The sequence below is a fragment of the Phoca vitulina genome, unplaced genomic scaffold (genome assembly GCF_004348235.1).
Source record: "Phoca vitulina isolate PV1807 unplaced genomic scaffold, GSC_HSeal_1.0 scaffold38, whole genome shotgun sequence".
In the NCBI taxonomy this organism is placed as follows: Eukaryota; Metazoa; Chordata; class Mammalia; order Carnivora; family Phocidae; genus Phoca; species Phoca vitulina.
The window spans coordinates 17087382-17103993 of NW_022589741.1; the positions used below are offsets into that span (position 1 = coordinate 17087382).

The following is a 16612-nucleotide window of genomic DNA, read 5'->3' on the forward strand; positions in this document are numbered from 1 at the left end:
TGAGCCAGGATGTGCACAAGAGGCTGGAGGTAGCAGGAGGGGCCTGGAGGTGTGCGGGGCTGGGATTCCAGACAGAAACAGAATGGCCAAAGGCAGAGAGAGAGGACACTGGTACTTGGGTGGAGAACCCGAAGTCTGACTTCTGGACAGTATGTTGGGTGAAGTTCGGGAAGGGACATTGGTATCCGAATATGCAGTGGTTGATAAAGGAATCTGGACTGAATTCTGAAAGCAGCGAGGAGCCCCTATAGGGTTTTGAGAAGGAGAGAGAAATCAATAGGGCTGGACTGGCAGAAGTACAGCTGTTGCTAGTCGTACGTCCTTCTGATCTTTCACTGTTACAGGGTGCAGTATGTAATCTTGAATAGATACACTTGTACACGTGTGGGCGAATGGGCAGAACAGATTCTCAGGAGCAGACATGCTGGGTCAGCAGGTCACTCAAACCCTTCATACTTAGCAAACTTGATTCCTCCTACATTGACCCTTGACCTCCACTGCCCCCAGTCAGCTGCCCCTGGAATCTTCCCCATTTCAGTTTCTAGTTGCTCAGGCCAAGAACTTGGGAGTCATCACTGATTTCGTATTTGTTTCATGCTTCACGTTCCACCTATCAGGAAATCCTGTTGTCTCTACCTTTGGTTTATATCTAGGATCTACTGCTCAGCTATGACTTTACTCCAAGCCACCACTGTCACTCATTAGTTGTCCACCTGGTCTTTCCACTACTACTCCTGTCCTTCTGCAGTTAATTCTCAGTACATGGCCGGGTTGATCTTCGTAAAAACAGGTCAGATCATGTTGTTCTTCTCTCTACTTTGAACTCTTTATGCACTATCACTTCTCTCAGATTAATGCCAAGCATATTCCTACCACAGGGCCTTTGCACTTGCTTTTTTCCCTGCCTAGACTGCTCTTCTTCAAGATATACTTACTGCTTACTCCCTTATCTCATTCAAGTCTGCTCAAATAACATTTTCTAAATGAGGCCTATCCTAAGGATCCTATTAAAATTGCAACTACTCCCCTGTCATTTCCTGTGCCCTGATCTGTTATTTTTTTGCATAACACTTACCATATTCTAATATGGGATTATTAGGCTTATTATTTGTCTTTCTCTCTTTGATAGAATGAAAGCTCTACAAAGGCAGGGGCTTTGGTCAGTTTTGTGCACAGATATATCCCCAGTGAATAAAGCATTGAAATTGTAACTTTGGTAGAGATTGCCAAATCTATGGACAGTGTTAAATTTTGCTCTCATCTCAGTAACATAGAATTGTGCTTCTCTCCACAGCCAATGTGTTAGGTAAGACAGGGTATCTCAGTATAGTCTTAGTTTGAATTTTTCTTATTATGAATGAGTTTGAGCATCTTTTAACGGCTTCAGCGTCATTTTTATTTCCTCTTTTTTTTCTTTCTTAAAGATTTTATTTATTTATTTGACAGAGAGAGACACAGCGAGAGAGGGAACACAAGCAGGGGGAGTGGGAGAGGGAGAAGCAGGCTTCCCACGGAGCAGGGAGCCCGATGCGGGGCTCGATCCCAGGACCCTGGGATCATGACCTGAGCCGAAGGCAGATGCTTAATGACTGAGCCACCCAGGTGCCCCGTGTCTTTTTTATTTCTATTTTTATGACATGTCTTTTCATGCCCTTGGCCCTTTTTCTGTTGAATGGTTAGCCTTTTTATTGATTTCCAGGAGCTCTTTGTATATTTGAGGTTCGGCCTTTGTGACACTGGATACCACATGTGTGTGTTCATTTATAATTCTCAGTTTATCATTTGTGTTTTGAGGTTTCCATGTGGTTTTTAGTCCTCATTAAATGCAGTGGTACATACTGTCTGTGCTTCTTTTAGCTCTCTGTTTGCAGAGGAATGTCTTTGAGTTGGTATTGCTTCCTTGGTGAATGAGGACAGTGAAGATGGGAGGGAGCCCAGATGTAGAGGGGTCCTACAGCTGAGTATCTTCAGGCTCCATTGGACTTCCTTTTCAAAGAGACAGCTGTTTCTGATCCTTTTGTTTTTTTCCTTGGGCCCAGGTTGTAGTGTCTTAGTGAAATTATGACCACAGTCTTATCCAAGTATAACCTCTACCCAAGGAGTACCATTAGAACTTCCTTTTGCTTTATATGTGTTTTAAGGGGACAGATTGCCCTTTCATCTGCTTACATAACCATATATTAAGAGGGCACACTAGCAGGATGACTGAGTAAAGGAACATCACATTGAGGAATCTGTATGTTGTACCTTTTGCCTCTGTGCACATATGCCGATATCTTAGGGGAAAGGCCTGGCCTATCTTATTTTAGATAACTGCATGTCTGGTGTCAGGGCATTTCAGGCCATTTGGAGGATTTTCCCCTAGGATTTCCCATGATAAGTGAGAGTGTAATCTAACCTCTCTAAGAATAATGGCATACATTTGTTCAATAATGCGGGGCAGCCTGGGAGCAGCAGGCGTTTGGAAAACCAGTGGTCTATGGAATCCAGAGCTGGAGATCGGCAAGGCGGGACAGTGGAAGGGCAGTGGGGGAGGGACTCAGGGGTGCCTGGCCGAGCACCACGGAAGGGTTGTAGGTGAGGCCCGGTGAGGACTGCTGATTGTGCTCACAGATGGAGCAAGGCTTGGAATTTTCAAACGAGGGCCAAGAGACCAGACCGTAGTGGAAGCTAGCGATGGCCAAGTAGCCGAGCTTGGAGGCGGAGTGGCTCTCAGAAACGGGAGGTCCACAGCGGGATCACGGAAGAGAATTGGGAGGGAAGTCGCAGCTCTTTCTATCTCTAGATACAGCTTTTGTTTAGGAAAAGAATAGCAGAGGTGAGCTCAGTCTCAAAATTCTCTGAGTGAAGGTCCCTTCCTCTCTGCCTTTTTAAAAATATCCAGCAGCTTTGTTTTAATTTGCATATCCTCTAGGGTAGAGGAAGTACTTTAATCAGTACTTCTAATTGTGGAAAAGAAGAGAACATGCCACCACCCCCACACATACGCACGCAGAGCGTCTGATGATGAGCAGTTGTCTCCTGCACTGGGGCCAAGCCTGCTGGCTTCTCCAGTGCTCTGCTTAGACTCCAGATTGTGGGGCCAAAGTCATGCCTTTTGGTTTTCTATTTCTTCTCTCCCCCTTCCTTCCTTCTTTCCTTCCTTCCTCCCTCCTTCCCTCCTTCCCCCCTTTCCTCTTTCCCTCCCTCCCTCCCTCCCTTCCTTCCTGTGCTCTTTTTTTGAAAATTTTTTTAAAAGATTTTATTATTTATTTGACAGAGAGAGAGACAGCGAGAGAGGGAACCCCGCTGAGCAGGGACCCCCTGATGCGGGGCTCGATCCCAGGACCCTGGGATCATGACCCGAGCCGAAGGCAGACGCTTAACGATGAAGCCACCCAGGCGCCCCCCTTCCCGTTCTCTTGACAGTATATCTTTGAAGGAATTTTATATCCGAGCCTTCATTACCTTGAGAGCCATCATGCATATGTCAGTCTGCAAAGACAGGTCCAGAAGTGAGTCCTGCCTTTCCTTGGGTCATCCCTGCATCCTCCCTCTGAGGCTCTCCTCCTGATTTTTCCCGTGTGCTGAATGGTCTGCCTGGCCTGGTGTCTTGTTGAGCATTAGGAAACCTGAGGCAGAGTAGTCCTCCTTGCAGCTGTTGTTGGGGGCCTTATTTGGGGGAGACTCCTGTTCTGAGATTCTTCTTGAGGGAGTTCGATCAAGTCAACCTTAGAGTTTTCAGTTTGGAGTAGCCTTTGTACTGTGGTCCACGGATTCAGTGCAGCAAGATTCAGTTCAGCTGGGAGCCCTGTAGGACAAAAAGAAATATAAGACATGGCCTTTAAAGGCATCTGTACTCTCTCTAGGAAGCTCAGACACATTATGGTGAACAATAGAACACAGTGAATAAGAAGCACCACTGTGAATAAGGAGCACCATTGTATAAAGTCACGAGAGTGATTCCAAAATCCACCCACCCAAAACAGTTTTCTGCCTTTATTTGAAACTCACATAACATTAATACATAAGGCTTGAAATTGAACACTGCACAGGTACATCGTGGGTATTGGGAGGAGGGAGGAGAGCTTTGGGGGAGGGCTTCCTGGAAGAGGGGCCTTGAACTTGACCTCAGAAGAGTAGGATTTCAACATGCAGGTCAGAATGCACGCGGGGCGGGGCGGGGCCCTCCCTGCAGAGGGGTGCTCTGTTGACGGAGCACAGGGAGTGGGGGGGGAGAAATGAGCTCTGAATTTCTGAAGGACATCAGGGAGATCAGTCCATGTGAGAATGAGTTTGCAAAGGAGCCTCGCAGAACATGACTTTGCACTGGTAGGATGACTCCGGATTGCACGGATCAGCGACAGTAGCCCAGGACGGACAGACAGAAAGGGCAGGGCCTGTTAGCAAGATCAGGCTCACTGGTTCCTCGTGTGGTTTCTTCTAGAGCTGTTCTGAGAGCATACGGGCCTGGGAAAACACACTCCTTCATTCTCTGAGGTTTACCACTTGAGGTCAGAAACTCACTGACAGCTTCAGGCAGTCCCTTGCTTACTGATTCCAAAACACCCCACCTTTTACTTTTCCTTCTTTTTGCTCATCTCAAGCACAGCCAAGGCTTGCCTTGAGTGACACCCAGGGCACTTTGAAGAGAGCAGTAACAACATCAACACTTGACAAATGGCGATCACTTTCCCTCCCCACTGAACCAAGGAGCAACCAAAGGGCTCTGTTTGTGGCAGAGAGCGTGGAATCGTGTCCCTCAATTCCAGCAGGCTGTCTGCACGGCAGAACCTCGGTGTCTCCAGTTGCTTAAACAGAGTGATGATAGAAACCGCTCTCTTTCCTCTAGGGGTATTGATCCCTATGACAAGCCAAACACCATCTATGTGGAACGGCACGAACCCTCTGGCTACTCCACGGTTTTCCGAAGTACGGACTTCTTCCAGTCCCGGGAGAACCAGGAAATGATCCTGGAGGAAGTGAAAGACTTTCAGCTTCGGGACAAGTACATGTTTGCTACAAAGGTGGTGGTAAGTTGAAGGCGCTGAGAAACGTGGAAACTCCTTTTGAGTTTCCTTTCAGAGGTTCGGCATTCTGTGATGGAGCCGGTGAGTTTGAATATGCAGGGAAGGGGTCAGCGCGCCCCGGGGAGCTTGACTGAGGGGCACTGGATACAGACGGACATTCCCGTGGGGCTTGGATGGTCCCGGGAGGTCAGAGGAGTGGAGAAGCTCAGCCAGCCACTCGGGATGTCTCTGGGCTCTTGGAATGTGGTTGTTTCCTGGTAGCCAAGCATCCTTGTCAAACACGTGTTTCTTTGACATCCCAATTAAAAGAACACAGAAAGGAGGGGTGGGGCTCCGTGGCAATTTGCTTTAATCTCGCCGCCTGATTTCCTTTTGGATTAGGCCAATGTCTTTGGGAATTTTGGACACATGTTAATTTCCATGGCTAATAGAATGTGTAGTCATTGGCTAGTGGGAGTTAATGCTCTAAGAAAAGCAGTGATTAAGCTTCCAGCTGTCAGTAAGTAGCTTAACTCTCAGCCTTTGGGAAAATCTTCCCCTTGATTTGATGTGTTGGATGGAGCCAGATGCTGGGGAGGTGGGGGGAGGCTTGCTCATTTAAAACCAGACTTGATTATTTAACAGGGCTTGCCTTGTGACTGACTCAAGTTGCAAGCGGTGACTACACTGCCCTGTGTAAAGGAACAAAACCGGCCCGAGGAGAGCAGGTTGGGCCGCTATCCTGGTGCCGTAGCTTATTTTCTTGATGGGGGCCATTCCCTCCTTGACCTCAGGCTCTGCAGACGGCCGCTGGTAACTGGCAGGTGCTTTGCTTTCTGTCACAGTTAACCTTAGGGACTAAAATCAGGTGTAATGTTTTCCTCCAGATTCTCACTTAAAATATATGATGGGTAGCTGGCCAGGTAGAAGCAGGCCACTCCCTTTGGTAGGATTCCAGGGTAGAGAGAGGACCTCCCCAGCAAGGAAAGCAGAGAGTAAGGTTGAGATGAGAAGAGAAGAGAAGATGTGGGTGGCTTAAAGGCAAGAGGGGTGCCCCATTACATACTTTGCAAAATGTTTTTTAAAGCCACTATAATTATGGCAGTTTTTCTTCTGTCAGGCTATTTGCATTGGGTCAGTTGCTGGATCATTCCTTTCCTGCCTTGCCTATCACTTTCCCTCTCTCTTACACACACACACAGCGGCTCAGAAGGCAAGCATCCTTGGATTGCCTCGGGCAGGGTTGTGGTGAGGAGGGAGCGCAGTGTGGGGAACCAGGCCTGAGGACTGGTACCTTGTGACATCCTCTTGGCAGTCCCAAGGTCCTGGTTTGCCTCTCATCTTTCAGTGTTCCTGGGTCTTTTCTGTTTTAGTTCCTTGGGCCTGAATTTATTTATGTGATTTTAATTTCTTGATCCTGGGACACAGTGACTGATTCTTAGATTTGCCTACTGACTGCTTTGGGGCTGAGGTGGAGAGCCGTTGTGCATTCCTCTTATGCCTGTTTTTTCTGGATCTCACACCCAAGAGCTGAAGAAATATCCCAGTGGGAGCTTTCTGAGCCCTCCGTTCCACCCTAACGGCTATGTCTGTTCTCTCGCCATGGCTGATATGCAGGGTGCTGGGAACAAATTTATTGTTATTCCTGGCCAGTGGTGAGATCAGGGGCTGTGTCTGCCTTGTTCATCACTGATGTGGTACCCAGTATCTTGCGCAATGCTTGATACATAGCAGATGCACAGTAGTTGAATGAACGCCATCTCTGCCCACCTGATTTAGAAAGCATAGGCCAGTAGATTTTTTAGGGGAGTAGTAGGAGGCCTTAAATGATTGTTACTTTCTTGGTCAATTCTCACCTCTCTGTATGGTTTATTTATTTATAGGATATTGGTGACAAACATGTGTTGGCTTCATCTTTCAGCACATGGATGGGCCACCAGATTCCAGGGTCAGTGGTGTTAGCTAGAGGCTCTAGGCCAGATGAGGTAGGCCACTGCATGGAAGTGTTTCTCAAATTGTGGTCTTAGGAGCAATCTCAGCACCATCACTCAAGAGCACTTGTTCCAAAAGCGGATTTCAGGGCCCAAATGCATTTTTTTTCTCAGCATCCTTAGGCTGCCTAAGAATCTCCACAATTTGAGAAGCTCTTCCCTGAGGTCTTCTGTATGCAGAAGCTTTCGATAATAGTCAGTTCTATCATCAAAGGATCATTGTAGATTGGATGGGTTGATGAGGGAAGAGACCCAACCGGCTGTGGATGATAAAATGAGTGTTTTCTCTCTTTTAATTTCTTCCTTTTTATTACATTAGACTGCTGAGCCATAAGGATAAACAACATTGGCCTTGGTTGGATAACCATATCAGTGGGAGTATAGTGAGGTCTGCAAGTGTAACTTCTTATCTGGGGTGTGCTTAGCACTCAGGCTGCCTGGGTTTGGGGAATTCTGAGGGACCTTAATATTAAATGGATTCAAATCAAATTAGGAAAGTCAAAGAGCTAATTGCAAAACCACAGAAAATTGGTTTTGGGTGATTAACTCTTTTGCTTTTTTCCAGTACCATGAACGATTATAATTCTTTGCAAGTTAGCTCTTTAGAACACGTGGGGACAGCCATCTGGATTCTGGACTGGAGCTGGTGTCTGAATCTTCCGAATACCCCTGTGCCCTGTTAGTCTGGCTCTTATTTCATATGTGCTTTGTTTCTGATGCCCTTTGATTTTTTTTTTTTTTAAAGATTTTTTTTTTTTTTTTTAAAGATTTTATTTATTTATTTGACAGAGAGAGAGATAGCGAGAGCAGGAACACAAGCAGGGGGAACGGGAGAGGGAGAAGCAGGCTTCTTGCTGAGCAGGGAGCCCGATGTGGGACTCGATCCCAGGACCCTGGGATCATGACCTGAGCCGAAGGCAGACGCTTAACGACTGAGCCACCCAGGCGCCCTTTTTTTAAAGATTTTATTTAATTATTTGAGGGGGTGGGGGAGGGGCAGTAGGAGAGGGAGAGAGAGAATCTCAAGCATAATCCATGCGGATCAGAGTGCCCGATGTGGGGCTCGACCCAACGACCCTGAGATCATGCCCTGAGCTGAAATCAGGAGTCAGTTGTTCAACTGACTGAACCACTCTGGGGCCCCCCTTTAATATTTTTTTTAACCCAAGTTTAATTTTTATTCCATGTTTTTTGACATGATATTCACTTACTTGTCTTAATAGTCTACATCAAAATGATAGGCCATTGAGGCAGCAAAGAGGCACTTCTGCAAACTGGACCAACATTGATTCGTTAACTTGGCAATAGACAGCTGTTAGGTTCTTTCTGGTAGATATCAATAGTTGCCAGAATGTTGGAGGTAAGTGAGGGCTAGCCGCTCTTCTGTAGCTTCACTACCAGCTTATCACGAAAGCCAGGTCCACACCTTTCTTGCACAAATGTATGTCAGTAAGCAAAGACCTAATGTATGGGCTTGATGGCATCTCCTCTCTTCTTCTAGGTGATGCAGACACAATGTTCTAGAGCAGGGATTGGCAAACTATGGCCCTTCACTTATTTTTGTCAATAAAGTTTTATTGAAACAGCTGTGCTCATTTGCTTACATGTTGTCTATCACTGCTTTCATGTCACAGTGGCAGAATTGAATAGTTGCATGGAGGCAGGATGGCTCATAAACTTTAAAATACTTCTGTATGGATCTTTACAGAAAACCAACCCTGTTGTAGAGGCAAGATTCTGTTACCCTTTGAGTTGGCATCAGGCAACCAGAATCCTCTCGTGTAAAAGCTTGATAAGTCGTGGACATTACCCCTAAAAGTTCAGGTTACAGGCCTCCTTAAATTGTTATGCCCTATTCATGCCAGAGTGTTATCTTCAGGATATTATGGCCAATTTAGATATCTTGCATGCCACTGATCTCCCAAAAGAGCTCATTTGTACTTTCGCTATTCTGACCAACCAACCACTATTGAAAACCAATTTCTAGTCTTCATTATGCTAATTTAAAGTCTCTAATGTTGGTAGAGATAACAAGAAAACTTAGTAATCATCTCAAGATTGTGGGCTTCTCTATGAAAAGTTAGCTGATCACAATTGGAGTGTGATTTTTTTTAGGATAACTGACCAAAACCAAGCTATTGACAAATTAATTATAACGTTACTTAAATGTATGTAAACATAAAGCTAGGTATAAACACTTAATGCGTATAATTTATAGGCAACAATAAAACCCAAACACATTATGAATAACAATAAAACCCAAACATGATAAATAAAACTATAACACCAATAAATTTAATATTAATTTTTATAACACCTGTATTGAGATATAATTCCTATGCCATAAAATTCACCCTTTTAAGGTATACAGCTCAGTGGTTTTTAGCTTATTCACAAAGTTGTGTAATGCTTATCACTATCTAATTACAGCCCCTGCACCCCCATTCCATTCCCCTCCCCTCCCTGCCCCTGGCAACCATGAATCTATTTTCTGCCTCATAGAATTGCCTGTTCTGGACATTTTATGTAAAGAGTATCTTATGCCATGTGACTTTTTGTACCTGTTTTCTTTCCTAGTATAATGTTTTCAGATTTCATCTGTGTTTATTATGGATCATCAGAATTAATGGGTCTTTAGGTCCACTGCCTCTCTCTTCTGCCGGTTCAGATCTCTTGTTGAACCCCTCTGGTAATTTTTTTCTTGTGAGTTATTGTCCTTTCCCACTCAAGAATTTGTATCTCTATAATTTCTGTTTCTTTAGTGATACTCTCATTTAGTGAGACTGTGTTCTCATACTTTCCTTTAATTCTTGTGACATGGTTTCTTTTAATTTTTTGAACATATTTATGATAGGGGATTTAAATGTTTTGTTTGTAAGTCCAATATCGGGCCTTCCTCAGGAACAGTTTCTATTGACTCTGTGTGTGTGTGTGTGTGTGTGTGTGTGTGTGTGTGTGTGTGTGGTGTCTATGTAGGGGCTATACTTTGCTGTTTGCTTGTCTTATTCTTTTATTGAAAATCAGACATTTTCGATGGTAAAAGGTGGCAACTGCTTATATCAGAGTAGCCCCTTCCCAAAATGGTTTTTGTTACCTTTTCCTACTGTTGCCTGTATTTGTTTTGTTTGTGAGTTTCCTTCATTAATTTTGTAGAGTTTGCATTCTTCATTGTGTGTGGCTATGAAATGTTTGATAATTAGGCTTCGTGGTTAGCTAATGATTGAATAGAGATTTTTCTTAAATGCTTTGAATCAGTACATCTGGTAGCCTTTGCTGAGGGCCTTTGAGCATGGGTGGGGGGCCTGCCTTTAGTGCAATCTACAACTCTGCCTTAGCCTTCAGTTCCTGCTTCTGTAGACCCAGCCATGAGTGATTAGGCCCTTTTCGCTTCTCTTCTGAGCATACTCACAGCTCTTGCGTGTGTGACCTTGTAGAGTCCCTGGAATATTTCAGAGCTTATCAAAGCCTCTTAGGGGCATCTACTTCCCCAGCTTTTCCGTAAGCCTTTTGTGAGTTCCAGGTGCCATGTCGCTCTAGCAGCTGCGATGTGAAACACTTGTCTCTGTTTCCATAGGTCTGTCTGTGCAGCGAGCTGAGTCAGGTTATATGTAGAGAAGACCTGAGAATGCAGTTTCAAGCTGGCCGTGGCAACAGTCTGTCCCCTCCACTGACCGCGCGGCTGCTGGTTTTCACAGTTCCCGGAGCTGCGAGGCTGTGGGTTTCCGAGGCTACCGCAGAGCTAGAGCGAAGGGGATGGGACTGAGGCCACAAAGTCGGCTCTTCTTGCTGAGCTTTGACACCGTCTCCAATAAGTGCTCTTTGGGTTTTGGCAAGCCTTTATTTAATTTTTTGAATTCTAAAAAAGTTGACTTTGAGAATTTTTGTCAGTGTTCTTGTTGCTTTTCGGATGAGTGGATTTTTCAGAGTTCCTTCCTCAGCCATTCTTGACGTGCTTGCAGTGAATACTAACTTTGTGAAACTGTTTATTATGGACGTTTTCAAATCTACATAAAAGCACAGTTTATACTGATAGGACCGCCACAGGTGCCCTCATTCAGCCTCAATATTATTTACATTTGCTAATCTCTCTTCGGCTGTGTACCCACTGGTTATTTTTTCTTGGAATATTTTATTTTTATTATTATTATTTTTGAAGTAGGCTCCACGCCCAGCAGGGACCCCAACATGGGGCTCGATCTCACGACCCTGAGATCATGACCTGAGCTGAGATCAAGAATCGGACGTTTAACTGACTGAGCCACCCAGGTGCCCCTTTCTTGGAATATTTTTAAAGCATAAACATGTATAAATAAAATATATATAAAATGTTATCTATAAATATTTTAGTATAAACAACACTAATGTGGATGATGATGTTTTGCTGATCCCTTGTCCCTGTCTCAGAGGAGAAGGTGGGCGTGAATGCTAGAGCCTGTTCTGGACTGTGTCCTTGTCCGCCACGTGCCGCGGGGTCCCTCATTCTCTGGCCACTGTTCTCCGTGAAACGTCTGATTGAAGAGCTCACTGTGACATCCTGTGGCCTTCACTTGGCAAGAATGTGTCATTTATTTAGTTCTCTCTGCTCTTTCCTCCTTGACCTCTCGTTTCCTTTGGTATAATCTCAAACATAAATATAAGTGCACTTTTTGAAATCCAGATTATTCAGCTACTTACATCAATTTATTTTTCCTTATCGGAATGAAAGCACCAAATGAAACAAAGATCTTATCTTACATTTTCAGACCCTAGAATACCGGCATAACTTGAAGCATTGAAATACCTCCTGGACGCTGGTGAAAGTATTTGTGCTGGGAGCTATATTAACTGGGATAGCCTTTCAGGAAGGCTATTTCTTCTGTCAAAAATGAAAACTTTGACCTAGGGGTTTTAAGAATGGCATCCTACAGATATTCTTGTGTAGTTCTGGCAAAGGTAATATATACAGGTATATTCACTGAAGAGTGCTTCTGGAAATCATGTCAGAGCCCATGAGCTGTTAAATGAAAGATGCCTAAGAGACTCTGTTAATGAAGAAAGTTGAATTGCACAAGAATATTTTTATGTGGAAAATAAAATTACATGTAGCAAATTGACATTGTGTTCAATTACTGGTAACAGAGTAGAAATAAAAAGTGGCTTAACGAATACAGAAACTTATTTTCTTCTCCTCCATGCTGCCTGGAGGTAGGCAGTGTAGGGCTGGTATGTTGGTACCCTGGTACACTGGGGGCCCAGGCCTCTCTCTGTTCCACCAACCTGACTAATGATTTCCATCCTCACCGTTCCCTCTTGGTCTAGGACATCTATACTAGCCTTTGAGTCTTTACAGGAGTCAGAAAGAGTAAGGACAGATAGGCCAAAATAGGACCCCTTCCCACTGATTAAGTCCCTTCAAGCAGCCTTCCTAGAAACCCAACACACCACTTAGGTTTACGGGTATTGACTGGTTCTCAGTCACATGGCCACACGCAGTTATGCAAAAGGTAGAGAACCCCAGTGGTTTACTTAGGGTGGCAGTCAAGATCCTGTTGCTAAGGAGGAAGGAATAATGGATGTTGGGTAAGTGTAGCATCCTCTGTCACTATATAAATATGCTCAGGGGTGATGATACAGAACACTCCTTAAAGACCCCACGGGAGCCTGTTCCCTTTTACTCCCTGGGGAGTAGGGTAGGAGGAGTGAGTAGAGGGTAGGGAGCAGAGTGTCTGCATTTTACTTTACATCTGTCTGTACTGTTGGATGTTTCTTTCTCATGAGCACGTTTTACTTTTGTCATTGTGGTAAAGAGAAACTCAACCACCACAAAAACCCATGGCTTATTGAGGAAAGTATTAGGAGCTTATGATACATCTATCTGACAATCCACAGTGTGCTACAAAATTGTTACTATGTTTCTTGGTGGCAAGAAAGTATTACAGTGACTCCTTAGGGGTGAACCTGAATTGTCCAGGCTTAGGAATTATTGTCCCAGAAGGAAGTGGGACGCATGTGTTTTGAGGTTTCTTTTTTTGTTGTTTTTTTGGTTTGTTTTGAGGTTTCTCATGACCTTTGTACTCTGACTTTTGCATCCATGGAGGAAGACTGGCCTTGGTATGAATTCTCAATTCTCGTGCCAACCAACAGCACTCGTTAAGAATGCTTAACTAATGATGGCCCCCCCAGTGTCACTGAGAAAAGTGGCTCCTTTCTAAGGTTTAACCACAGTGGGAAGAAGTGAAAAAGTACAAAGCATCGAAGTATGTTTTTCATGGACATCTGTGTATTCATATATATTTATAGGGGTTTATATAGGGTAACTTACATGGATCCTCTGACCTTTATAAATAGCTATAAAATTTTATTGACTTAAAGAGGGCTTTTGGGATCTGTGCCTAACAGGTTTGCTGGGTACTGTTTTCTCATTCAGGTGTAATAAGTTTTACATTTTTAGTAGATCCATCGTTTCCCGCAGCCCCATACTGAGTACAAGCTATTACCATGGTTTTCCATGTGCCATTTTGGAAAGGCTGTCTTTTGTACCTCCCTACCTGGCTTCTTTCAAACAGACTACTTTTAGCCATTTGTTTGAATATATGTGTGTGTGTGTATATATATATATATATATATATATATATATACTGCTCAGATAAATCAAGAATAACTTCAGGTTCGTTCATCAGCTTGCTCTTCACATAGTGTTTATTGGGCATATATTAGCACAGGGGATTCGGTTCTATTATAGTTAAGAGAAATTGGTATGTTTCTTACTTTACAGGAATTTAAGATCTGTAGTAAACAGTAGCAACATGGTCAAGGACAAATGAAGCCAAATGAACCCCTTCTGGCTGGCAATCCCAATATTCCGATCAGTTTAATAGTCACGTGTGTGATTATGTCCACATGATGGTGTGCGTCCCTTTCTGTCTGGATAGATGTGCAACATTTTGCCTCAGTTCCCAGTCCCATACTTTCAGAGCTGGAAGAACCCACACTGAGCCTTTACGGTGCTGCTTATCTTTTTTTGAATCATCGCCCCTTTTGAGGATCTGGTAAAGATTGTGTACCCTCCCCGGCGGGATGAATGGGTTCATCTATACACACTGTTTGCCTTTGTATTTATAGGATTCCTGGGCCATTGACACCCGTCGACAGAGAAGTCCCGAGCCTAATCAGCTTCTCAGTTTTATAGATGAATAAATTGAGACTGAGAGAGGCTTAGTGACTTCCCGAGGTGTACAGCCAGCTCTTAATCTAGCGCTTTTGTACACATTTTCGAGATTCCAGCAGTGCTCTAGTATCTCTAAAACACAATGTGACAGGGCCGACATCATGTGCAATGCCCTATGCCCTACCGAAGAAAACATAACGCCAGCAAAAACGTTCATCAATGAGAAGTATTAAAAGGTCGCAAAAGAGAATCAGCGAAAATTCCCTCAGCTCTTTGTGCAAGTTAAAGCCCTTGAATTTGAGTATCCTTGTAACCTGAACATAGGAGAGAAAGAACAAGGGAGTGGGTTTTGTATGCGCTGCGTGTGGCTGACCTCACCCTGGGCAGGTCTGGGGGCTGCCTGGCTAAATCTCCACCCCCCTCCCACACCCAGCTTCAGCCACAGTACCGTTTGTCCTTCGTCCTCATCTGGCGTTAGGGAGTGTCTGGCACCTGTTGCACACCAGGTGTCCTGGATCAAGCGAGTGCAGCCCGAGCTGCGGAGTGAACACGGATGTTGCAAAAACGTGCATTTGCAGTCACCCTGTGTTTCGTGTTTTTGGTAGAATTGGAGGGGTCTGACACTTCTGTTTCCTTCTTCACTTATTTGGAGTGGCTGTAATGTGGCACCATTAACTTTTTTTTTCTCCTCTTCCTGGGCAGCATCTTTGGGGGAGTCTGCAGCCATCTTCTGTCCAGCTCTGGGTCTCCTTTGGCAGGAAGCCCATGCGAGCAGCCCAGTTTGTCACGAGACATCCTATTAATGTGAGTGGGGTCTGCTTGGGGGGTGGAAAGAAGTGTTAATGTCCGCATGCAGGGGTCAGGGGAAGGGTGTTGCAGGGACGTCCTTCTGGGTAGATAGATCTTTGATGGAGGCTCCCTGAAGTCCCTTTCTAGATAGGTCCCTAGAGAGAACCATTATGCTTTGGGCATCTTGGTCTGTTTTTTTTTTCCCTCTTCACTGTTCAGAGTGCAGCCGGATGGGGGCCTTAATTTGCTTTACGTGGAGACGGATGGGCAGAGAAGTTTGAGACCAGAGTCAGTGGGCTCAGGGTGCCAGTACTGAAGGAATGGGGAGCTGGTGACCCTGAGTTATTTGTTCGGGACCTGCTCTGTCGCTTACAGTAGGCGGCTGGATTACAAAAGGGGATAAGAGCTGGGTCCCACCCTTTTAGAAACACAGGTTGGAGACACAGAGAACCAAGCAGAGGAAGAAACCATATATAGTCCAATGCTTGGTGGAAACCATATATAGTCTGTATGTATGATAACGTAGATCATAGGAAGGATCCTGGTGGGCTGGGGTCATCAGAGAAGTGCCACAGGTAGGAGGTGGCATTTGAAGGCCTTGCCACTAGCAGTTGGTGTGGTGGAAGGTTGGGAGCTCAGGTGGAGAAGATTCTTGTCCATTCTTTGCTTTTTACAGCTTCCATCTTCCTTTAGTACCTTAGAGGAAAGGGAATGCACATTAATGTATATCGTACTTGGTACTAACAATAGACCTCATGGGAAAAAGAGGGAGACGTTATGAACTAAACTGAAGTGTTTAGGTCATTTATGGAGTTCGGTGGCCCCCTCTTTTGGGCCCCATTTGCCAGGAAGCAGCTTGCTTCAGCTACATGGCGGCCTCAGCTCCTCCAAAAAGAAAGTTGGCCGAGCTTTACGGGGATTTGGGAAGCTGTCTGTGGGCTCCGGGCCCATACCTCTCACTGGGACATTTGGCAATCATTACTTCAGTGTGCAGAGGGAAAGCCCACCGCGCATGTGGGTCTTTTGACTTGTGTATTTTTCGACTTTTGATTCCAAAGGAATATTACATCGTAGATGCCTCCGAGGACCAGGTGTTTGTATGCGTCAGCCACAGTAACAACCGCACCAACTTATACATCTCGGAGGCAGAGGGGCTGAAGTTCTCCCTGTCCTTGGAGAACGTGCTCTACTACAGCCCAGGAGGGGCGGGCGGCGACACGCTGGTGAGGTAAGGAAACCATGGGTCCCTGGCCCACAGTCTCACGTCAGTACCACCTGCACCCTCCCGGTGGGTGTTTTTCAGCATCAGCTGCACATTTGGGTTCCACTGGCGAGTTGCCAGAAACCCTGATGCCTGGTGTGGGGTTTAACCAGTTCGGGGTGTGGCTGGGCGCTGAAGGTTTTACAGAGCCCTCCAGGTGACTTGGATGTGAGGCCAACGCTGAGCACTGCCGCTCCGGGTGACTTTCAGAGTCACAGCCCATGTCAGCCAGTCCCCGTCTGGCTCTGGGGTCTCTGAGCCGGTGGGAAAAGGCACTTGGAAAATGTCAGCTCAGGGCAAGCTGACGTGGGGAGCCCTGGGGGCCTTGCCTCCAAGTAACTCGGGTTCATTGACATTTTTTTTTTTTTCTTATTGCAATTGCAAATATTGCTTTGTGGGTGTCTGTGGAAGGACCCCAGTGGTACCCATCCTTTAT

The 16612-nt window shown here is 45.2% G+C and overlaps 1 protein-coding gene across 1 annotated transcript in view; it reads left to right on the forward strand.

Annotated features, from left to right (window-relative positions):
* SORL1 (sortilin related receptor 1) overlaps positions 1 to 16612 on the forward strand; it is a 147938-nt gene that overhangs the window by 31607 nt on the left and 99719 nt on the right. Inside the window, exons 6-8 of the mRNA XM_032428035.1 lie at positions 4832 to 5012; positions 14829 to 14930; positions 15974 to 16143. Coding sequence (XP_032283926.1) covers positions 4832 to 5012; positions 14829 to 14930; positions 15974 to 16143 — 453 coding nt within the window. The remainder of the gene's footprint in view (positions 1 to 4831; positions 5013 to 14828; positions 14931 to 15973; positions 16144 to 16612) is intronic.